Raw genomic sequence first — 24672 nt, forward strand, 5'->3', positions numbered from 1 at the left:
GATTTTACTTACTTCATTTTTTATTCTTGATTTTGGTAGTTTTCTTTTTCTTTCTCCCCCTCTCCCCCCTACCCCACCACCCCCTCTGGATCAGCCTGTCTATGGATTTTGTTTATTTTTCTATTGCTTTTTCTTGTTCAGTTTCAGTGATCTTTGCTTTGTCTACTATTCTTTTTGATTTGGATTTAATTCCTCTTCTTTTTTAGTATTCTAAGGTGGAAGCTTTAACCTATTGATTTGAGATCTCTTTTTGTTTCTAATGTAAAAAATTTAATGCTACGTGTTTTTCTCAACACTGATTTACAAGGTCCAACAAATTTTTGTATATTGTGTTTTCATTTTTATTTCATTGAAAATTTTTTCTAATTTTCCTTTTGATTTTCTCTTTGACCCATGGATTACTGAGAAGAGTGTTGTTTAATTTCCACAGGTTTGGAAATTTGTCAAACATCCTTCTCTTGTTGATTTCTAGTTTGATTCCATTATGATTGGAGAATATACTTTATGATTTTCAGTTTTTAAAATTAGTTGAAATTTGGTTTATGGCTCAGAACATGGTCTGTGTTAGTTAATGTTCCATGTGTACTTGAAAAAATGCTTCTTCTGTGTTAGGTTAAGTGTTCTATACATGTCATTTACAACCAGTTAGGTAAAATTGGTTGATAGTGTTGTTCATATCTTAGATTTCTTTACTGATTTTCTGCTTGTTCTGTTGGTTACTGAGAGACGAAGGGAGTAGTATTGACGTCTCCAATTATGATTTAGATTTGTCTGTATATTTTTTCATTTCTGTCCATTTTTGTTTTATGTATGTGAATCATTTGTTTTGGGGTACATGTTATGAGTTGAATTGTGTCTCCCAAAACAATATATTGAAGTCTCACAAGGAAGGAGGTACCTATAGATGTGACCTTATTTGTAAAGAGGGACTTTGCCCATGTAATCAAGTTAAACTGAGGTCATTGGGGTGGGCCCAAATCCAGTATGACTGGTGCCCTTACAAGAAAACTAAAGCACCGCGTTAAGACAGACATTAGGAGTGAATACCATGTGGTGATGGAGACAGAGATTGGAGTTCTGTTGCCACAAGCCCAGGGAACACCTTGGGATTCAGGAAACTGGAAGAGGCAAGAGCATCTTCCCTCTAGAGGCTTCAAAGAGAACATGGCTCTGCCAACAACTTGATTTTGAACTTTTAAACTCCAAAATTGTGAGACAATAGATTTCTGTTGTTTTAAGCCACTCAGTTTGTGGTACTTTGTTACAGGAATCCTAGGAAACAATTTTAAATTGTTATGTTTTCTTGATAAATGGATCCCTTTATCATTATGTAATGTAACTCTTTATATTCCGTGTTCCGAAGGCTACTTTTTCTGATCTTAATATAGCCATGACAGCATTATTTTATTACTTGCAGTTATCTTTTTCTGTTACTCTACCTTAAAATTTACTTGTGGTTTTTTTTTTTCCCCGTGGTTGTGTCCAGTCTGCATTTAAGGTCATCAAAAGAATTATCCTCTAATTTTTTGTCTTTTGTTTCTAGCATTTATATTTGATTCTTTTTTTTATAGTTTCCTGCTCTGCTGAAATTTCCCACCTGTTCATGTAAGTTTTCCACCTTTTCCCCTAGATTTTCTAGCATGTGAATTGTAGTTACTTTAAATAACCTTTCTGATAGTTCTAACATCTGCATTCTCTCTGAGAATGGTTCTTTTGATTGCTTTGTCTCTTCACAGTGGGTCATTTTTTTTCTTAATATTTTAAGCATCTCATAATTTTTGGTTTAATATCAGTAGAGACTGGGATATGAATACTATTTTATGCCCAGAACTGTGGGTGTTTCTTTGTAGGTTAGGCAATTTGTGTGGGGAGTTCAGTCAGTCCAGGCAATAGGTGAGCTCAATTGGGTTTCTTATCATCATTGTTACTTTAAGCACAGCACAGACTTCACAAATTCCTCCATTTCTTCCATTTGAATTTGTCCTTAGTATGGATCCTAGGGTCCTAGAGATTTTGTCTCGCTGTTTCTGTTCCACTCTCTGGCAGATCCTCTATGCCTGTGCCACTGAGGACTTCTCTCTACTTTCTTTCCTTTCCCCATGAGTAGATTGCTGTTGCTTGATACTCAGTACCAGGCTTATGGTCGGAGTAGGGGAATTCCTTCATTCTGAACCAGCATCACTCTTTTTTTTTTTTTAAAGATTTTATTTATTTATTTGACAGACAGAGATCACAAGTAGGCAGAGAGGCAGGCAGAGAGAGAAGAGGAAGCAGGCTCCCTGCTGAGCAGAGAGCCCAATGCGGGGCTCCATCCCAGGACCCTAGGATCATGACCTGAGCCCAAGGCAGAGGCTTTAACACACTGAGCCACCCAGGCGCCCCAACCAGCATCACTCTTGAGCAGACCTTGCGGGGTCTTCTCAGTGGGCCTTCTCAATGTTCTTGTCTGTACCCTGCATGACAACCAGACTTTGCCTTGTGCCTGTGGCAGGTCACAGGCATGAGAGGTTTTCTTGTTCCTCTCCCAGTAGTAGCAGACCTTTCCTTTATATCAGTACAGAACCCTGGCTCAAAGAGGTTTTTTTCCCTTTCTTCTAAGTGAAAGGGCTTTTGCTTTTATTCTACCCCAGAAGCAGTAGATTTTTGCCTGGCCTCTGGTAATATAGAATGTCTTATCTCTCTTCCAGGCCCTGGGATGAGAGCATTTGGTATTCCTCCCCTATCAGCCTAAGGGTTTTGATTCATTTTAAGAGTGAGATTAGGGGAAGTGGGTAGTATTTGTGCTTGTCCTCCTTAATACCAAGTTACATTCTATCTCGAAACTTTCTGATTGTCCAAACCACTTTCTTTGTTCTTTTTGGCTCCCAGTCATTGAGAGTGTGCTAAGACCTGTGAGTATCCCAAAGTTGAAGGTTTCAGTCAGCAGTAGGTGCAAGCTGATTGGAAGCCAGAGACTCTGGCAGCAGCTTTTTAAAGTTTGCAAGTAGACTTCTTTTAGGGGAAAACTGGGAGCTGGACATTGAGCCCTGGTAGGGAGTGGGGGTGGGGGGGCCGGGGGCGAGGATAGCCTTTTAAAAAACTGTTTGTGTGCTACAGTCCTGTGGGACCTTGTGAACAGAAGCCCCAATGGCCATGAGAACTGGATGACCAAGGGATCCATCTTCTAGGTGGCAGCAATGAAAGCAGAAGTGACAGACCTGTGCACAAGCTCTTTCCAGGCAGATATTGGTGATTTGGAGAGGGCTACAGGGAAAATGCAGAGGTGGTGTCTGCTGGCTTCTCTGGTAGCAGGGGAGGATTGCACTTCTTAGATGTGTGTTAAGTTAGGATCCTGACACTCAGGCTGCAGCTTTTAAGATGTGCAACTAGACCTCTTTCAAGGAAAGACTGGGAGACTGGCATTTCTCTCTGCTGTCTCAGCACTGAGCACTGGGGGATAGTCAAGCTGAGTCTCCTGAGCTAGTGTAGAACTGTGTGATTTTGGTTTGGTTTTGCTGTTGTCTTATGGTCTCATGTATGTGAGCCTCATTGGCTTTCAGAGCTAGGTGTTCTGGAGGGCCTCTCTCACAGATGGAAGTCTTAATTGGGGTGCTGGATGTTGTGTCCAAAAATCTTCACTCTTCAAGAAGTTGTGAGTTTTGAGTTCCTTCCCAATTGGACGCTACTATGTTGGAGATGGGATTTATGGCGACAGTGTGTCACAGCCTTTACCTGTTACTATGTGTGTATTTTCTTGTTGTCTGATAATGTAGCTCTGCTAATTACAGGATTTCTTCAAGAGGGAACTGATATGTGTGTAACTGTAGATTTAGTTTGTCCATCGGAGGAAAGGAGCTCAGGAACCTCTTATGTCATCATCTTGGACTGGAACGCCTGATGTTAATAGTTTTAACTGTTTCTTTAAGTGGTGAGATGAATCTATCTGAAAATGAATAGGTTTTATTATATCAGCCTTGAGCCTCTTTGGTGTATATCGTTTTCATAATTGCTGAAAATATTTTTTTTCCCTTTGGCCTTGGATTGTTAAAATTGGTGTTTTGTTTTTGTTTTTTTGGTGGCGGGGGAGGGTTTCCTTCTAGGCATTTAATTTAACATTGTCATTGGATTATCAGATTATTTTAATCAATTTCTGTGCCTTTCTCAAATTCAGGTAAAAACCTGTAGTAAAAATCATGTAATATAAGCTGTAGCTGAATAACAGAACTGCAGAGGCTACTAAATCTACCATTGTGAACATTTGAAATGATTTAGATTCTACATAGGCACGATAAGTAAAGTGGAATACTTACTTTTTCCTAGGCTGTGTTTGTTAAATTGAAATAGTTTAGTAGGTATATGTTTAACATCACTTGCAAGAAAGTGTGTTTTCAAGGGATTAAAAACTGCTCTGGTACTTGAAAACAAAAGTGCTTATTTGTTAACTCTAAAAGCCACAGTAGCATGCCAATGAAATTTTTTTCTTGACAATATTAAATAAAATGTAGAGTGTGTGAAGATAAGTGCCAAACCATTTCAGCCATATATAGCATATGACAAAATACCCTAAAAGCCAAGGTTGAGTAAAAATGCTGATCAGGCTGTTTGTTATACTTGTCATTTAGATAAAAGAGCTGCTACAACTGACAGAAAATAGTACTGCACCCCGTAACAGTGGCAACATTGCTTAAATGACAGAGGCTATCCATTTATTTTCTTCTCTTGGCGGTGGGGGAAGAAGGCAGGTGGTGAAAAAACAGAATAAAATTCAGTGGCTTCTTTAAAAAGCTTTAGCAGCACAGAGAATTTTTTTTTAAAGATTTATTTATTTATTTATTTATTTATTTGATAGAGCTCACAAGTAGGCAGAGAGGCAGGCATAGAGACAGGAGGAAGCAGGCTCCCCACTGAGCAGAGAGCCCAATGTGGGGCTCGATCCCAGGACCCTGATGACCTGAACCAAAGGCAGAGGCTTTAACCCACTGAGCCACGCAGGCACCCCAGCACAGAGAATTTTAAAGGCTCTTATTGGGTTCATGGATATGGATGTATAAATACAGAAGTTAAGCGAAAAGTAAAACCATGAACTTTGGGGACAATATTTTCCTTTTTGTTCACCTTTTTTTTAAAGCTGTGTTTGCAAAGCATCTTTCGGTGCCCCAAGCAAGATATTTTTTGTTTGTTTGTTTGTTCAGATATGAAACCTTCTGCTAAAGTGATACCTAGACACATTAGATAAGTAGGGATAAAAATGTACTAGCACATTTTCAAAAGGATATTTAAGCTAAACCTCCCACGAAAGGATTCCAATGACTTTGCAAAATCAGCATCAGCATTTTTATCAATCCATACAACCCAAATCATTCTAGGATTTGCTGGCCAATTTAGTTATAAAGTTGGTTCTAAATATTGCCCCTGCCACTGTTTAGGTAGCCGGTCATTAATTGTCATTTAACTCCTCTGACTCAATTTCTTTGCCAAAAATTAGGAATGCTAATAGGTTTATATTAAGGGGTTGATGAGAATATGAAGTAATTTATGTCAGAGTCTTAGAGCCTTCACTTAAATCCAATACATAGTAGCATTGTCATCAGATAGAGTGGACCCTTTAATCTATATGTTATTTATTTCTTGTAATCTTCCAAACCAGATCACTATTCTGTAATCAGAAATTATCATCTTTTATGATATCAAATTTGCCAGTAATCCATTCCCTTTCATCCTCTGAATTTGAAGTTTTTTGGTTTAATCCATTCATGAATATTAGATACCTTTTAATTGATGTTCCGTCCTTTAATCTGGCATTTTTATAACATATAAAATCGGATTTCTGTAACATGGAGTTCAACCATTTTGTTATATTTTCCTTGCTAGTTTTTAATCCCTTATTTTGCAGTAGCCCTCTTTCAGTGTCTATAGGCCTATCCTACTTACAGGAAAAAAAAATAATATAAAATGTCTCTTGCACATGACCTCTTAAATGCTGTTGGACAGGCTTTATGTGTAGTCATAGAATTAAAAGAGATTTCCAGTTTCCTAATCATACCAAATGAAGATGAGATTGGAGATAGCTTTAGATTAGTCATCCAGATCCTAAGCAAGATCCTAAAAATTGTTGTGTTCTTTTACCTCCCCTTCCTGAGCCCCTTTTTAGTTTTGACATCTCTTCACCACTCCCTTATAATCACAAAACGTATCTTTTATGATACTTCAGTGTTTCCGAAGGCTTTATTTCTGTATTTTATGCACCAGAATGATCCTTTACTTTTTCTTCAATCCTTTCTTCTGCATCTCATCCTCAAGATGTTTGGATCTAATGATTTTCCAAAGAAGGCCTTCACAAAAAGATGTAAAAAGAACAAACAAAAAAAAACCAACAAAAAAAACTCTTTTGAGACTTGGGTTTTAAAAGAGAAGTTTGTTAACTTAAGCAAATCTCTGCTTTGTTGAATTTGTGAGATTCCTTGCCAATTTACTTTGGCTTTCTTCTTAGTAACTATAATCATGGTCCATCATTTAGGAACTTCTGAAAAGTTGGTATAAATTAGAACAGTTCATATATTAATCTCAAAAGGAAGAAGGATTTATGTCAATCATGGTGGTAATAACGGTTACAATAACATTGATGGCAGCTACGATTGTGAAGTACTTTCTTTGTGCTAGAATCTCTGCTAAGCACTTTACATATATTATTAGCCTTTATGCCAACTGATTAAATAAATCTTGTATTTGAAAAATGAAAACACAAGAAATTGTTGAAATTAGAAGAAACAATTTGTAATTAATACAACAGTGTTAGGTAGATAAAATGACCTCAAGACTGGATTTTTGAGTGCTGAATTTGTGTCTCCTAAATTTATGTTGACTTTGAAGTAGGTTACTCAAAATACCTCTTCATTTTTAAAACAGGGATTGCTAGCTCACATATTTACCATGAGAATGTGTAATAATGTCTTATAAAATGCGAAGGGTGTGCTGGGGGTATTAATTAAATAACTTCAGGTAAGAGTTCCTAAAATTTAAAAAAGAAAAAAACTTAGAATGTATCAATGCTGTAAAAGCCATTTCTTTTTACATCCAACTTTTACTAGTAATTAGATGAGAAAGTCAGTTATGTGCCTTTGAAGGGGTCTGTGAATCCAAAGCTGTTTGTTTTTAATTGATGTAGTAGACGATAGTTGTAATTTGCTTGACATTTCATATGCTTTTCATAGTAACATTTGGATGCCCTTTGGACTTTTAAAAGTAATTTTGCTTTTGGTTATTTTCTTGAGGAAGGGTAATTCAGTTTATTGGGACTACTTTGTACTGTAAGGCTTATAATAGGTAATGCACAGTACTGTATGCACCATTAGAAGATCATGATGTTTAATTACATTCTTTTCTAAGACTACTAATTTCATCAGGCTTATTTAATAATTTTTTCTTAAGTGTTATTCCTCAAATAAGCTGCAAAATAGTAATAAATGTTATCATGAATTTATTGTGTGCCAGGCACTGAGCTGGGCATTTCCACACACAGTATTTTTGTTTCTCTACTAATTAGCAAAATTACTTCTCAGAGAAGGTAATAAAAAGATGGGTTTTTTTTATTGCAATACTCTTAAGAAACCTGATTTAGAAAGTTTTGTTTTGCATATCATGTTCTGGAAGGTATTAGTATTTCTGCAACAGAATATTTATCACTCTACCACAGTTGCCAGTTTTGCTATTTCTGAGATAAGAATGTACTGGGAATAATGATTTTTTTTCCTATTTATAGATTTTCAAGAGTTTTGGTGTTCTTTTTTTTCTTTCATTTGTCTTTTCCTACTTCAATCTAAGTTCTTATTTCCATTTTTTTTTACAAACATAATGCTTCTGTTACTAGTCCTGATACTCTAATTTTTAAGTCATTCTATTTTATCTGAATGACTTTTTAATTTTGTTGTGACTCAAGTTTTATTCTGTAAATTAAAAAAAACTTATATAATATTATTTGTTAGCTTTTTGTAATTTTTAAAATTACTTTTCTGTACCCTAGAGCTATTTATTTTTTACCTTGTTTTGACCTTGAATTGCACCTCTCTAATCAATACCTATTTTTTATTGATTTTTTTCAGGAAGTTATGACCATTTTAAATGACCAGTATTTTTACTTTTCTTCCTTTAATCAGTTCCCTGATGTTTAAAAAAAAAAAATCTATCAAGCTTTTCTAGTTAAATTGTACAAAGAACTCCCTGTAGAAGATATTGCTGTGCATCCTCCTGAATTGTCCTCCAATTGTTACTCTTAATATACTGTATAAGTAAGAGAAGCCACAGCATTTATTTTTAGTTCTTTTGCAGAGATGAATAAACATCTTGAAATGCTGATTTAGACAATGTTTTAAAAATGCTATGAAGCACTTTGGTGTATGACTGACTCTTGCTTAGTTAAATGTTTTGCAGCTTTATAACATAGTTGAATTCAGCTCATCTTTTAAAGCAGTTGTCAGAAAAATATGGGCCAGCATGGTAGAATGTATTAGCTCAATACATTGTCTCCATTTTATTATGAAGCTGCTGAGGAAGCTGTGATATACAGCACTGTCATTACAGATCTATTGTTAGGACGGTTCCACAGTCTTCTTTGCACTGCCATTAATTTATAGCAGTAAACAATATGTAGCCTTCCAACTGCAGCAAAGCAGAATCTTTTAATGAGGTGGATGTTATTACCACAATAAATCAGTGCTTTCACGTAATGTATAATTCAATGTGTGTATTCCCACTGTAACTTCTCTGAGTAAGCTGATAGTGTATCATTGTCATTGCACAGCTCCACTGTTTTTTTTTTTTTTTAACCTTCTTTTATTTGGGGACTTCTTTTTTATATGCTTACAAATAAATGTGGCACGTCTTGATAGCTGTCCTGTAGCAAGCTTCAGAAACCAACTGTAACAATAACAGCTAGAATCAATACTGTGGGTTCTACCTATATGGATCTCTGCACGATGCCATTTTTTTCTCGGATGCTAGTGAAATCAATCCTAATTGGTTTTAGCATTATATTCAAGAAACGTGATTCTGTAACTATTGATTTTGGAGGTATACTCATTTTGAGAGTAATAAAAATAGGAGCAGATAAAGTGAATACTTAATATGCTGCAGAACTATACAAAAGGAGCATTGATTCTATTTTTAATTCACATAATTTGTCTTCCAATGATTTTATTCCTTCGCTCTTTCCTTTTGTATGGCTCAGTGTTTAGGGACAACAGCTAAAATACATTTAAACCCATTCCAAATTGATTCTGTAACAAAGATTTCTTGGAGTCACTTCCATTCTTAACTGGCATAAATTTAGTAAACCAGATTTAATTCTTCTGTACAGAAACTAATGCTTTAGAAGATGGCGTTTTAAATTAGTATACTGAGATACTGATCTAAAATAGTAATCGATAAAAGATTTTTAAGAATTTGCTTGTAAAGTTAAAAAAAATGACAATATAAAATGTTGATTCAAACCAAGCTATAGAAAGGGGACAGTCCTAAAGATAGTTTTCAAAAAAGTTAACAATTAATTTAAGAAAGATAGTGAAAATGATGAATTTAAGATGTTGCTTTAAATCACATATTAACATGAAAAGCATTTTAAAAACTAGTTTAACTTTGCTTCATTTTTAACAGAATATTTCAGAAAAATCTATTTTAAAACCCATATTTGTTATTTATTTCAGGTTAGCATACCCCCTATAAATAAGATATTTAAGATATTTTCTTTCTCTTTTAAATGAAGTGACTAATTCCTAAGTGCTCATTTAAGAAAGTCAGCTTTTTTTTTTCAGTGAAATGGTAATTATATTTCAAATAAGGAATAGAGATTTTCTAGAGATCAGAATGTTTTATGAGAATGAGTTAATACTTAAAGCAGGTGGTTTTTAAAATTCTTGGAGACCTCAGACTCCTTTGAGAATTTTAATACTCTGTATGTCTTCCTTAAGAAAATGTAACATTTGCATAATCACAAAAAATTTTGCATGCTTTTTAATGAAATTCATGTATCCCCTAAATAACAACAGGTGCAGCAATAATAGTAATACCAGCTAACATTTTTTTAGCTCTTATCTTATGCCAAGTAATATTCTGAGGGTTTTACAGGCTCTTGTTTTATTCAAACTTGACCCCAATTCTGAATGATAATCTTAAAAGTAATAGCATTCATTGAATGTTGTCAGGCATGGTTGGTAGGACTTTACATGTAATTACTCATTTTATTTTCCAAAACAACCTTCAGACTGCATATTATTACTATTCCATTGAGCCCACATTCCACAACACTTGGCTGTACTGCTTTTCAGCCCTCTGCTCTAATGTACCGTTTTCTGGTATAAGTTTGTAATCTGCCTTCTATTATTATAAACCCCCCCAACACACACACACATAAACTTGATTGATTGATTTCAGGCAGGGAAGTTTTTATCCTCTAAATTCTGCTTTTATCCATGCTTGTAGAAATTTCTAGATTTACACTTAACCCCTTTTCACTCCTTCTGTTCCTTGCACTCTGCATTCCCTTCCAGTTTTGTTTCATCCTCTTTTCAGAAGCTATTGTAAATTAATTCTCTAACATCAAGATTCTGTTTCTGGTTCTTGCTTCTGATGACCTAAACAGGATTTTATATGTGTTTTCCAAAGTATTATGTAACTAATATTCACTTCATGTAATTGTCTTTATGAAAATACTTGTTATGGTCTGATTAAAAACCTGTATTCAACAGAAACTAGACTCACTGAGAAATGACAGGTTTTTCCCTCCATTTACATGTGCATGTTTAATCTGCATTGGAAAAAAAAATTTCCATCCACTTTCTGAAAGTAAAGCACCATGTTTTTAGCTTCAGTGGAGTGTATGTGTATATTTAAATTGACTTTCACACTTGCTGATAGGATGACATTTGAGGAAAGAAATAAAAGTTGATTACATTTATGTGTTCTTGTTTTGTTTTGTTTTTCTTCCACACTGGCAGCCTATAGGAGCTTTGAATCCAAAAAGAGCAGCATTCTTTGCAGAGCGTTATGAATCATGGGAAGATGATCAAGTTCCAAAGTTCCACTATGGTACTCATTACTCAACTGCAAGTTTTGTTCTTGCATGGCTGCTAAGAATAGTAAGTTCAACTTGAGTAATAAACCATGAATAACTAAATTCAATGTTGTGGAGAATATGCAATGATTGAGAGTTGTCAGCATCTTTTTTAAGCGCTAAATTTTTTTTCAGTGGTTAGATCTCTAATTATAAATCTCTCTTTATCCCTTTGGTATGTATTTGATAACATGTTACTATAGAATAGCCTTAAAAATGTTTCACCTGGAATTAGTATGAGTATTCTTAAATGTGCCTCTTCAAAGGGTTGATATCTCATCAGATCTTAAATTGTAACATAGGTTATTTTGAAATATAGTGTATTAAAATAAGAACTAAATAAGATTTTGTTAAGATAGCATATATTCATATATTTTAGAAACTTCAGTTGCTGCAAATGGAATAAAGTATGTCTGTAGATTACACCAAGGCTACTGTGTATTGATAATATATTGGTTAAACAAGAAATGTTTCTGTAAAATTGAAAGGTGATTCATCTACTAGAAAGTAATTTCTTTGGGAAAGCATTAGCAGCACATCATTAATTAAAGCTTGTTAGTAGAGTACAGGCACACATAAATCCTAGAAGTAATTTATAGTGCTTAGCTAATTTCAAGCAATTATCTACTAATATGTGTTTAAGTGTTCTTTAACTAAGAGGAGGCTTTTAAATCTTCCAAACATTTTTCTTTTGTTAATCATAAATTAAATATTGAGCCATAATAATAGGAATATTACATATTAGACTATTTCCCTATACCATGAAGAAAATACAATGTAATTTATGTTTGAATTTTATAAATAAATTGTTCTTAAAAAGGGAGAGAATCTGAAAAATGTTACAAATACCGAATTTTGGAAACATTTCTTCTGAAACAATAATGATTTAAAAACATCAATATAATAATTTAGATATAATTTCCATTCTGTACCTAGTTTGTATTTAGCTGGCTAAAGTCTATTATTCATTAAGGTATCTAAATATAATGATTTATTTAAAAAAACATTTTTATATATGAGGAAACATATGGATTTTTTAATTGCTTATTTTTTAGGAACCTTTCACAACTTATTTCCTCAATTTGCAAGGGGGTAAATTTGATCATGCAGATCGAACTTTTTCATCAATTTCCAGAGCTTGGCGAAACTGTCAGCGTGATACATCTGATATTAAGGTACAGAAATGTTTCATTTTAAAGTTACCAATACCATTCTGTTCTTTGTTGATGAATGTTGACAATTTCTCTCTTGCAGCGTAGCACTGTTTACTAAAGAGAAGCTTCAAAGGCTGAGGCTTTAATTAAATGGCCAAGAACCACTGTACAGAATCTGTCTGTCTGTCTCTGCTTCTCTGTTCTTTGTCTGTTTCTACCTGTCATATGTCTCCCTGTCTCTTTCTCTTTAGTTATAGAATGGTTGTTTTTTTTTCCTGCTTGGAATATTTTTAAAGGAAAAATAGAGTAGTATGAACATAAGGGTAGCATGCTCAATGTCATTGCAAAATCAATAAATAAAATTAATACAGTCAGAAAAAATGCTGTGAGAAGACTCTCAGCCTTTAAATTTATTTAATTTTATTTTGCTTCATTTTATTTTAAAGATCCTATGTCTCTTTGCATAAGGTAATCATCTTTAACTTGCTATGAATTCTAAATTCATACCTGACTCTGCTTGGTTGCACTGTTATTGAGGGAAAAGAAGAGTTCTATCTATACATATGTTCACTACTGTAAAAAAATAAAAAACAATAGCTAACCTAATCCCTACTAGATCTTTGCTTCCACCCTCAGAAGTATTTTATTTTATGACATACTGTCTCTTTCTGCTAGGTACTGTGTTAGATGCTCTTGAATATAATGAGATACGCCTATGGATGTGAAATTCCTTATCATCTCATAAAGAAATATGACTTCTATAAATATTTATACTATATGGAAGAAAATGATAGGCACCATATAAGAAATATTGGGGTTTAAAAGAAGAAAAGTTACATTACTAATGTTTATGTTGCTATAGAGTACCTTTAAAAACTTTAATATAATAATTATATCTTTTAGGTGTGATGCTTTGCAAACTATAAAATGTATTCACATTCTATATCTTACAATAGAGCATAACATTGCTTATATCAAAGGTATTTTATTGAAGAAGATTACATCATATGCAGAATAACTTTTTATGTTGGGACATCTATAGGGGTTTTTTTTTCATATTGCAAATAATGTATTCTGAGATCCTGTTGAAATTATATATCATATTCTTTAAGAGTCATCAGTAGAGGGCTCCTGGCTGGGTCAATTGGTAGAACATGTGACTCTTGATCTGAGGGCTCTGAGTTCAATCCCCACTTTGGGCCTAGAGCTTACTTTAAAAATGGGTAATTAGATAACAGTAAATCATAGTAGCTAATAGATTTAATAATTATTTTTGAATTCTTCTAATCTTAAAACTATTGGATTACTTAACTCTTTTGAGACGTAATAAGAGATATAGATACATGAAAACAGTGATAAGCCTGACTTTTTTGTTGTCAAATTGAAAACGTGATTTTTAAAACATTTGTTAATTCTTTCCTTTGTTAAGCACCTCAAGACCAAGTTATAGCTGTGTACTTAAGTTTGGTACTTGAAATTGAAAACAATAAACAACAACAAAAAAAACCCCAAAAAACAATAAGAACAAAAATAAAATTATGAATTTGAAGATTTTTTTCTGTTCCATAATAAGCAGATAGTGTATAACTTCAACTTTCTACCTCCGAGTACTAGACATTTCTTCTTAATGCTTTGTTAGATAAGAAGTGTAGATGATAGATCCTTGTAGTTCTGTCATCTCTTTTCCCCTGAATCTTAGCCTTTTTTCTCTCAAGATTCTTCAGTTAGCACAAGTCTGGTTCAATTTTCCCAAACGCTTACCTTAAAATACCCTACTTGGAAAAAAAATTAAAAATGCACACAAAACAGCTATAACATTAAAAAGTAAAAAATAAAACCCAGAGGAACTTCTTTACCTTTCTTCCTAATTTTCTTATTCCTTCACAAGTAATAAAGACTTAAATTCATCTAACATTCTTTTGAATGCCCCAGCAGACTTTAATAAAAAAGCTCCAGCTACTAGACAAATATAGAATTTCAATTCTTGCTATTGTGCTACTTAATTTCTGGCTTTCTGGCAGTGTTATATAAAGCATCTATATGAAGAAGTAGAATACAGGATTAAGGAAAAAGTTAAAAAAAATTTTAAATTCTAAGTATCAAGTTGATTTGGTCTGAAAAATATAGTTTCATTTATGAATTTTATTTAATTATGTTCAGAGGCACAGAAATTTTCTTTAGGACTATTTGCTAAAACCTACTTGCTCTTATAACCAATAGGTATATTTTCCTTTTTTTAAACCACAAAATGCCTGTGGGGTAGGTAGAAAATTGATAAATTACATTTTTTATATTGATAGCGAACTAATTTAGTCCTTACAACTTTTCAAGTACTTTGGAAAGTATGTAATACATGGTTCCAGATGCTATTTAAAGAGCCTTATTACACATGGCTAGATGGTCCTTGTAAAACTGAGGAGGTATTTAATCTTGCTTCTTTTCTTGTATCCTGCCTTTTTAAAAGTGTTACATTTTAACACCTTAGAAAGCACATTAAAGTTATTATAGTAATATAATGTATAAGAATAAATGTATAAGAAAGCACATTTTAAGTCATTATAATAAGTAGTATTTCATTGAGATATACAACATTGCATTTCAGATGGAGTCATATTAATTATAGTCTGATCTCTTTTTGTATTGTCTTGTTGAAGTTTCTGGAAATAATAAGAAAGATGTTAAACAGTACACTGAGGATAGTGAAATATGGGTGGTGAGAATCACTTTATTGAGTGTATTCTAAAATATATAATAAATAAATAAATCAGGGTTGCTTGATGAATATGATATGCATTTTCTAAAATATTTTCCTAACATTTTACAAAAAGGAAGTGTTGTGGGGTGCCTGGCTGGCTCAATCAGTAGAGCATGCAACTCTCCATCTCAGGGTTGTAAGTTTGAGCCCCACTTTGGGTGTAGAGATCACTTAAAGATAAAATTTTTAGGGGTGCCTTGGTGGCTCAGTTGGCTAAGTGTCTGCCTTCGGCTCAGGTCATGGTCCCAAGGTCCTGTAATCGAGCCCCCCATCTAGCTCCTTGCTCAGCAGAGAGTCTGCTTCTCTCTCTCTCCCTCTGCCGCTCCCCCTGCTTATGCATTCTCTGTCAAATAAATAAAATCTTTCAAAAAAAAAGTCTTTAAAAAAATGAAGTGTTTTGAAGTAGATTGAAGATTAATTTTTCAGGGAAAATAATAACATGATAACATTTTTAGTACTTAACTCTTTTTGCACTGAAGGGGAACTTGAATATCTTAGAAACCCTAATTCTTGCTTTCTGCTAATACTCAGAGAATAACTTACTAAAAAATAATGGTTATCCCTATGAAATAGAATTAAAAGTATGATTTTTTCAGGAAAGAAAAAGACTTTATTACATTTTACTAAAGCAGTCTTTAAATTTTAGCATGACTTAGCATTTTAGAGTTCTGGGGATCATTTAATTTTGTATTTTTTTGTATCACTGGTGGCTTCATTTCAGATATGACCCTCAATGATGCTTTTCATTCTGTCTGGATAAGCTGTCAGAAGTGTTGATCAGTTCTTTAAGCAGGCTTACTGCTGTTTGGGGTGCCTGGGTGGAGCAGTCAGTTGAGCATCTGACTCTTGGTTTCAGGTCAGGTCCTAATCTTATGGTTGTGAAATAGAGCCCCACTTTGGGCTCCATGCTCAGCCTGGAGTTTGCTTGAGTTCTCTTTCCCTCTCCCTCTGTCCCTCCCCCTGCACTCTTTGTTGTTCTCTCTCTCTTTAAAATTAATAATTTTTTTTTAAAAAGTAGGCTTAAAAAATAATGCAAGCCACAATTGCCAGATACATGTGTAATTTTAAATTTTAAAACATGAAAAGAGCCATGTGAAATTAATTTTGTTATCCAAAATATTGTTATTTCAACATGTAACCAATATAAAGTTATTACTTAGCTATATTGCATTCTTTTTTCATACTGCTTTTGAGATCTGGTATGTATTTTATATTTTTAATAACACATCTCTATTTAGACTCACCACATTTCAAGTGTTTAATAGCCACTTTGTAGCTAATGGCTTCTATCAAGCCATGTATGCTTAGAACAATATTTCTGATGTTGTATTTCATTTAAATATTGATGGGTAGTAGCAATAAGGTATTCTTGAAGATTGAAATAGGATGTGCTAAAATTGGGTTGGTAAATCATCATTGTGATAAATAATAATTTTAAAATCCCCAGCAGATTTTGTGTTCCAAGTCTTAAAAAATTCACTTAAAGGGTACCCGGATGGCTTAGTCAGTTAAGCATCCAACTCTTGATTTTGGCTCAAGTCATGATCTCAGGGTTGGGAGATCAAGCCCAGGGTCAGGCCCTGCCTTGGGGATAGAGCCTGCTTAAGCTTCTCTCTCCCTTTCCTTCTGCCCTGCACTGAACCTCTCACCCCCCCACCCCTCCACCCTTTTGTGTATCACTAGCACACCCTTGTGTGCTAGCCCATGTGCATTTTCTCTCTCTCTCTCTGAATAACAAACAACCTTAACTTTAGGGAACTTAAGTGCAAAATACTGAACTATTATGGCCAAATTTTGTGAAGCCAATCATGGACTCATAAAATTTGAATTAATTTGACTAGGTAATCACATCTAAATATTACATAAATATCTAAGCTTTTCTATGCAGTTCATGTCACTGATTTTTCCCCTGGTTTGAGGCAACGATCTCATTTCAGGGACCTTAGTGTCAATACATTTAATTTAATGATTAAGTACAATCAGACTTGCTCAATTTTAACTCTTTTCCTTCTCTCCCATAGAAATTATTAATATGTAGGGTTGAATAGTGGAAGGAATCATAAATATCACCTAGGTTCATTATTTCAGAATGGAGCTCAATAGTACATGGATCTAAAATGAACATTATTGGAGAAACATGCTTCACCAGAACCCCAGAATTTAGGACAATAATAGAGTACTAAAATAACCTATGCTGGAATTTTAGTAAAATTTGAGTAAGAAGTTTGAGGGAGTCCTGAGATAATATTTAATTTTAAACTTTTTATTTTAATTATATTTATACATTGTCAGTCCCTGGTTGTAATATGAGTACCAAATAAGACACAGCCATTGCCTCTAATGAACTTACTCCTTAGAAGAGATACTGACAATAAAACAGTCCCAGCAGTTCAGTATAATTAAGGCTATGTGGGCTCCTAGTTACAGCATGAAGAGAAGAGAGAGGAGAGGAAATCCAAGGCCTAACATGAGGGGCCGTATAAGTTTTGGTAAGGAGGCTGAAATTTATTTAGGGACAGTAAGGAGACATTGGGTTGGGGGAGAAAAGAGACATGAGCAGATTTTGTGGTTTTAAGAGAACACTGTGGTTGGAGTTTGAAGATATATTACACTATAAGCAAGAGTGAAGCAATCAGTAAGCTGTTAAAATAATGAGAGAGTGGAGTCTTGAACTCAGCAGTGACAATGGTAGATGAGAAATGTAGGTGAATTTAATACGTGTTTAGAAGGTAAGAACTGTTGACATCTGGTGATTGATTGGTCTTGTAAGATGAGAGACAGAGAGAGAAATTAAATTCGACTTGGACATGTGTGGAGAGAACACAGAAGAGCAGGTTTAGTTAGGAAATAAGTATCTAGCTCCCTGCCTTTAGGCAAAAAATTTCCTGTGACAACTGAACTAAAATCCTCAAAAACACACCTAAGTCAGCATTTATTGATTATTTATCACATGCAATATATACTAGACAGCACTTGGAATCAAAGGCTTAAAAAATGTGTTGAATTTTTTCAAGGGTAATGTAAACATAGCACTTTATTTCACATACCTTCTGATGATAAAGACAGGTATATTTAAAACTATTTTTAATACAACTTAGATAGTGATAAGTGACATAATAAGATAATTCTGACTGGGGAGGTGAGGTTGTGAGTCACTTTATAGAGTGAGAGTGGACTTGTATCTCAAAGGATGCCAGAGAGTCCTAACAAACCTCCCAGATTTATGTTTTTATTTTTCCTTTTTCCTGAAAATTTCTTTTAGATGGCTTGATTCCTTCACTCTTTCATGTCTTTGTTCAAATGTCACCTTATTAAGGACTTCTCTGTCCTCTCCATTTAAAATTACATCCCTTACCACAACCCTTTTACTCACTTCCAGTTTCATTTTTTTCATGTTACTCACCATCTGACATAAATGTATTCATTTGCTTTTTATGTCTTATCTTTTTTTTTTTAAAGATTTTATTTATTTATTTGACAGAGAGAAATCACAAGTAGACAGAGAGGCAGGCAGAGAGAGAGAGAGGGAAGCAGGCTCCCTGCTGAGCAGAGAGCCCGATGCGGGACTCGATCCCAGGACCCCGAGATCATGACCTGAGCCGAAGGCAGCGGCTTAACCCACTGAGCCACCCAGGCGCCCTTTTTATGCCTTATCTTGATGGAACATTAGCTCCATGATAACATGAATTGGACTGTTTTGCTCAGTGGTTTTTTCTTAGAGCTTAAAGCACTACCTGGAACATAGTGGACACTAAATAAAATATTTATTAAATTAATACTTTGTGAATTCTGAGCAAGGAAAATGACATGTGTAAAGTCAGGTTGACAAAATTGGCACCTTGGGAAGTGTTTATTGGTCTGCTAACTGGTCTTACATGCTTTGGTGTGTAGGAAACATAAAGGAGAGACGCTGAAAGGCCATTGTGATCTCATATAAAGATTATTGGTAACATTCTAAAGATATTTGTCTTAGTTCTATAGGTCAGTTCAGCAAAATTTTTCTGCAAATAGCCAGATAATAAATATTTTTCGATTTGCAGTCCATATCACAGCTACTCAGTTCTACCACTGTAGTGTAAAAGCAGCCATAGACAATATGTATACAAGTGAGTGTGACTATATTACAATGAAAGTTTATTTACAATAACAGCTGGCAGGTCATTTTTGTTCCATAGGCTGTAGTTTACCATCCCCTGCTATAGGTCATGAGGAACCATTTAAGATTTTTGAGCGGAAGCACCGTGAAAGAAGAAAGAGCTTTGGCAGCATTATGGAAGATAGATCCCGCTGGGGGAAAAGTGGAAGAGATGGGAAAAAAAGATGAGAGCTGGAGGTCAGGAGAAATGTTAGGAGGCTATTACAGTTAGTTAAAGGGAAAGATGATAAAAGCCTCAACTAGTTAAGTGGTTAAGGGGATGAATTCAGGTATGGGTTAATTCTTCAGAATTCAGCATTTGGTTGGCTATAGGGATAGAATGACATAAAATTATTTATTTTTTTTTATTCATTTGAAGTATGGCTGACATACAATATTATATTAATTTCAGGTGTGCAACATAATGCTTCAACATTTATATAATTACAGAGTGATCACCGTGATAAATGTAGCTACCATCTGTCACCATACAAAGTTATTTTATTAACTATATTCCTTATGCCATACATCTCTTTGACTTATTTTATAACTGGAAGTTTGTTCCTTTTTTTTTTTTTTTAAGATTTTATTTTTAAGTAATCTCTACACCCAACATGGGGCTTAAACCCACAATCCAGAGATCAAGAGTAACATGCTCCACCGACTGAGCTGTCCATGTGCCCCAGAAGTTTGTTCCTTTTAATCACTTTGACCTACTTTCCTCAGCCCCCTACTTCCCTCCTCTCTGGCAACCACCAGATTGTTCTCTGACTCTGTATGACTCTGTTTCCATATTTGTTTGTTTGTTTTTTCATTTTTGGTTTTAGACTTCACATTTAAGTGAAATCATAGGGTATTTCCCTTTCTCCATCTGACTTATTTCACTTAGTGGAGTACCATCCAGATCCATCTATGTTGTCAGAAATGGAAGATTTCTTTCTTTCTTTCTTTCTTTCTTTCTTTCTTTCTTTCTTTCTTCTTGCTTTATGGCTAAGTGACATTCCTCCTATCTACCTACCTATCTATATATGTACATGCACACACACACACACACACACACACACACACACATTTTCTTTATTCATTCATCTATTGGTATACCCTTAGATGGCTTCTGTATCTTGGCTATTGTAAATAATTTTTTTTAATTAGTGTTTTTGTTTTGTTCAGATAAATACCCAGAAGTGGAATTGCTGGATTGTGGTGGTGTTCTATTTTTAAGCTTTTGAGGACCCTCCATGCTGTATTTCATAGTGGCTGTACCATTTTGCATTGACATCAGCAGTGCATTGGGGTTCCCTTTTCTCCACATCCTTGGAAACATTTGTTATTTCTTATTTTTTAATACAAGCCATGTGACAAGTGTGAGGTGCTATCTCTTTGTGGTTTTGATTTGTATTTCCCTGTTGATAAGTAATGTTGAGTATCTTTTTGTGTGTTTCTTGGCTATCTGTGTGTCTAAAGATGATTCGTCAGGTTTGGTGCCTGGGTAAATGATGCTATGAGTTAACAGTGAAGCAAGCTTGTAGGGTAAGTATGTGAATTCAGTTTTTGACACAGTGATGTATTTCCATAATAACAAGGGTACTATCACCTACTAGTTGAAAATTCAAACCTAAGCTTCAAAATGTTTCAGAGGCATGTAGGGTAAGAAGGAATAATAGGTGATAGTTATTATGAACTGCTCAAAAGAGTAGTCTATTCATTTGTTCTCCACTTGCTCAGCTCCCATTATCTCCTGAGCCCACTCAAATCAAGCTTTCTTTTGCGCCACGTCATTGCAATCAGTCTTGCCAAAGGCACTGATGAATAACTTCATCAGTGAAATGCAGATACTCAGTTCTCATCTTACTTCATCTGTCACCATTATTGACAAAATTAACTTACTCTATTTTTTTTGTGTGTGTGTGACATTTTCTTTACTTTGTTTCTGGAGTAAGAAGCTATCCTTTCTTGGCTATCTTCTTACCTTCCTCCCAACCCAATCTCTTTTACTGCATCATCTTGTTTTCATACCCTAAATTGTTAGGGTACCTTAGGACTCAAGTTTTTAGATCTCTTCTGTATCAATACCTTTTCCCTAGGTGTCTGTACTTTCTCTCATGGCTCTCCCCTGAATTCTAGATTTATATACTTAGTTCCTTTTGAACTAGTTGTAGGTATATGTTCTAGGTATTTTTAAAAATATTTATATATTTATAAATTTATACATAAATTTATATAAATATGTATTATTTTATTATTATCATCATTATTATTTAAGATTTTATTATCAGAGAGAGAGAGAAAGAATAAGCAGCAAGAGCAGCAGGCAGAGCAGGCAGAGGGAGAAGCAGGCTCCCCACTGAGCAAGGAGCCCGATGTGGGGCTCGATCCCAGGACTCTGGGATCGTGACCTGAGCGGAAGGCAAACACTTAAGCAACTGAGTCACCCAGGCATCCCTATTTATTTATTTTAGAGAGAGGAGAGAAAGCATACTCACGAGCGAATAGTGGAGGGACAGAGGAAGAGAATCTTCAAGTAGACTCCTCACTGAGTGCCAAGCCCAATATAGGGGTTCAATCTCAGGACCCTGAGATCATGATCTAAGCTGAAACAGAAACTAAGAGTCAGATGCCTAATTAACTAACTGAGCCACCCAGGTGCCCCTGTTCATAGGCATTTTAAACTGAACAAGTCCAATATAAAACTCAAAAAAAGTTATTGATGGCTCAATACCTTTTCCCTAGGTATCTGCACTTTCTCTCATTTTGTTTTATTTTTTTTACATAGTGCTTGCCACTATTTGATATGATACATACATATTAGTTTGTTTATGTCTCCATCATTAGAGCTTTATGAAAGTAGGGACTTTTTCTATTATTTATCTTGTAACCTCAGCATTTTGAACAGTGCCTTGCGTTTAATTAGAAATCAGTGAATATTGGTTGAATGAATGAAAGAATAAATCGGTTTTCTTTTTCTTAAACTTTTTTAAAGAAGATTTTATTTATTAGAGAGAATGAGCACACAAGCAGGGAGCAGCAGGCAGAGGAAGAGGGAGAAGAAGGCTCTGCACTGAGCAGGGAGCCTAATGTGGGACTCGATCCCAGGACCCTGGAATCAGGACCTGAGCTGAAGGCAGAGGCTTAACCCACTGAGCCACCCAGGTGCCCCAAGAATAGATTTTAAAATGTCAAGTAAAAAGGGGGTGCCTGGGTGGCTCAGTCATTAAGTGTCTGCTTTCAGCTCACATCATGATCCCAGAGTCCTGGGTTCAAGCCCCGCATTGGGCTCCCTGCCAGCAGGAAGCCTGCTTCTCCCTCTCTCACTTCCCCTGTTTGAGTTCCCTCTCTTGCTTTCTCTATCTTTGTCAAATAAATAAATAAAATCTTTTTTTTAAAAAAAGTCAAGTAAAGCAGAATCAGTGAAAGGGACTGGGAGACATTGAAAGGTCATTTTTAGAGAGTACATTAGAAGAGAGTACATGGCCATTCCAGCTGGAAGGGAATAGCAAAACCTAGGTCGGTAAGTGCTCCACATGGAATGGTGTTACTAATGCTTCATATTTTAGGAAGGGCTTTTCTGTCCACAAGACAACTGATAGCTGAAATGTCATCTGCCAATCAAGAGGTGAGAACAGTTTCATTTTCTGAATTTTTATAATTAAGACAGATTGAGCTGTTACAGTTAGAGCTTTACAAAAGAAGTCTATATGGACATTCTGTACTGGTCACATCTTAGATATCCAGGTCACATCTTGGATATTGAATTAAAAACCTATAATTGTGTATTATTAGTAATGAATGTAAAATGTGTATTAACTTAAAAAATGAGTAGGATTAATATAGCATATTTCATGCTTAAATTTAAGTAGAGAGAATGCAATTAAATCCTAATAGATTATAAATTTTTTAATAAATGACTATTAGTAATGTTACAGGAATGTGTTCTAGCTTTAAGAATTAACTCTTAGGGGTGTTTGGGTAGCAGTTAAGCATCTGCTTTCAGCTCAGGCCATGATCCCAGGGTCCTGGGGTTGGGCCCTGTATCGGGCTCCTTGTTCAGCAGGGAGTCTGCTCTCCCTCTCTCTCTCTGCTGCTTCCCCTGTTTGTGCTCTCTTGCTCTCTCTGTCAAATAAATAAACTCTTTATTTTTATTTTTTTAATTTAATTTTTTTCTGTTTGTTCCAAAATTCATTGTTTATGCACCACACCTGGTGCTCCATGCAGTACTGCCCCCCTTAGTACCCACCAATCCCCTCCCCTCCAAAACCCTCAGTTTGTTTCTCAGAATCCATAGTCTGTCATGGTTTGTCTCCCCCTCTGATTTTCCCCAACTTACTTCTCCTCCCCATCTCTCAGTGTCCTCCATGTTATTCCTTATGCTCCACAAATAAGCAAAACCATATGATAATTGACTCTCTCTGCTTGACTTATTTCACTCAGCATAATCTCTTCCAGTCCCGTCCATGTTGCTACAAAAGTTGTGTATTCATCCTTTCTGATGGAGGCATAATATTCTATTGTATATATGGACCATATCTTCTTTATCCATTCGTCCCTTGAAGGGCATCTTGGTTCTTTCCACAGTTTGGCAACTGTGGCCATTGCTGCTATGAACATTGGGATACAGATGGCCCTTCTTTTCACTACATCAGTATCTTTGGGGTAAATACCCAGTAGTGCAATTGCAGGGTCATAGGGTAGCTCTATTTTTAATTTCTTAAGGAATTTCCACACTGTTTTCCAAAGTGGCTGCACCAACTTGCATTCCCACCAACAGTGTGAGAGGGTTCCCCTTTCTCCACATTCTCTCCAACACTTGTAGTTTACTGTCTTTATGATTTTGGCCATTCTAACTGGTATAAGGTAGTATCTCAATGTGGTTTTGATTTGAATCTCCCTGATGGCTAATGATGATGAACATCTCTTCATGTGTCTGTTAGCCATTTGTATGTCTTCTTTGGAGAAGTGTCTGTTCATGTTTTCTGCCCATTTTTTGACGTGATTATCTGTTTTGTGTGTGTTGAGTTTGAGGAGTTTTTTATAGATCTTGGATATCAGCCCTTTGTACTGTCATTTGCAAATGTCTTCTCCTTTGTTTTGTTGACTGTTTCCTTTGCTGTGAAGAAAGTTTTGATCTTGATGAAGTCTCAAAAGTTCGTACTCGTTTTTGTTTCCTTTGCCTTTGGAAACATGACTTGAAAGAAGTTGCTGTGGCCGATGTTGAAGAGGTTACTGCCTATGTTCTCCTCTAGGATTTTGATAGATTCCTGCCTCATGTTGAGGTCTTTTACCCATTTCGAGTTTATCTTTGTGTACAGTGTAAGAGAATGGTTGAGTTTCATTCTTCTATACATAGCTGTCCAATTTTCCTAGCACCATTTATTGAAGAGACTGTCCTTTCCACTGTATATTTTTTCCTGTTTTGTCAAGGATTATTTGACCATATAGTTGTGGGTCCATATCTGGACTCTACTCTGTTCCACTGGTCTAAGTGTCTGTTTTTGTGCCAGTACCATTCTGTCTTGGTGATCACAGCTTTGTATTGAAGCTTGAAATC

At 35.1% G+C, this 24672-nt stretch overlaps 1 protein-coding gene across 4 annotated transcripts in view; it reads left to right on the plus strand.

Moving 5' to 3' along the window:
• Positions 1-24672, plus strand: part of LRBA (LPS responsive beige-like anchor protein) — a 731946-nt gene that overhangs the window by 551073 nt on the left and 156201 nt on the right. For all 4 annotated transcript variants that reach the window (XM_044224882.1, XM_044224884.1, XM_044224883.1 and 1 more), the window contains 2 exons: positions 10968-11108; positions 12139-12258. In XM_044224882.1, coding sequence (XP_044080817.1) covers positions 10968-11108; positions 12139-12258 — 261 coding nt within the window. The remainder of the gene's footprint in view (positions 1-10967; positions 11109-12138; positions 12259-24672) is intronic.

This window comes from Neovison vison, chromosome 11 (assembly GCF_020171115.1).
Source record: "Neovison vison isolate M4711 chromosome 11, ASM_NN_V1, whole genome shotgun sequence".
Taxonomy (NCBI): domain Eukaryota; kingdom Metazoa; phylum Chordata; class Mammalia; order Carnivora; family Mustelidae; genus Neogale; species Neogale vison.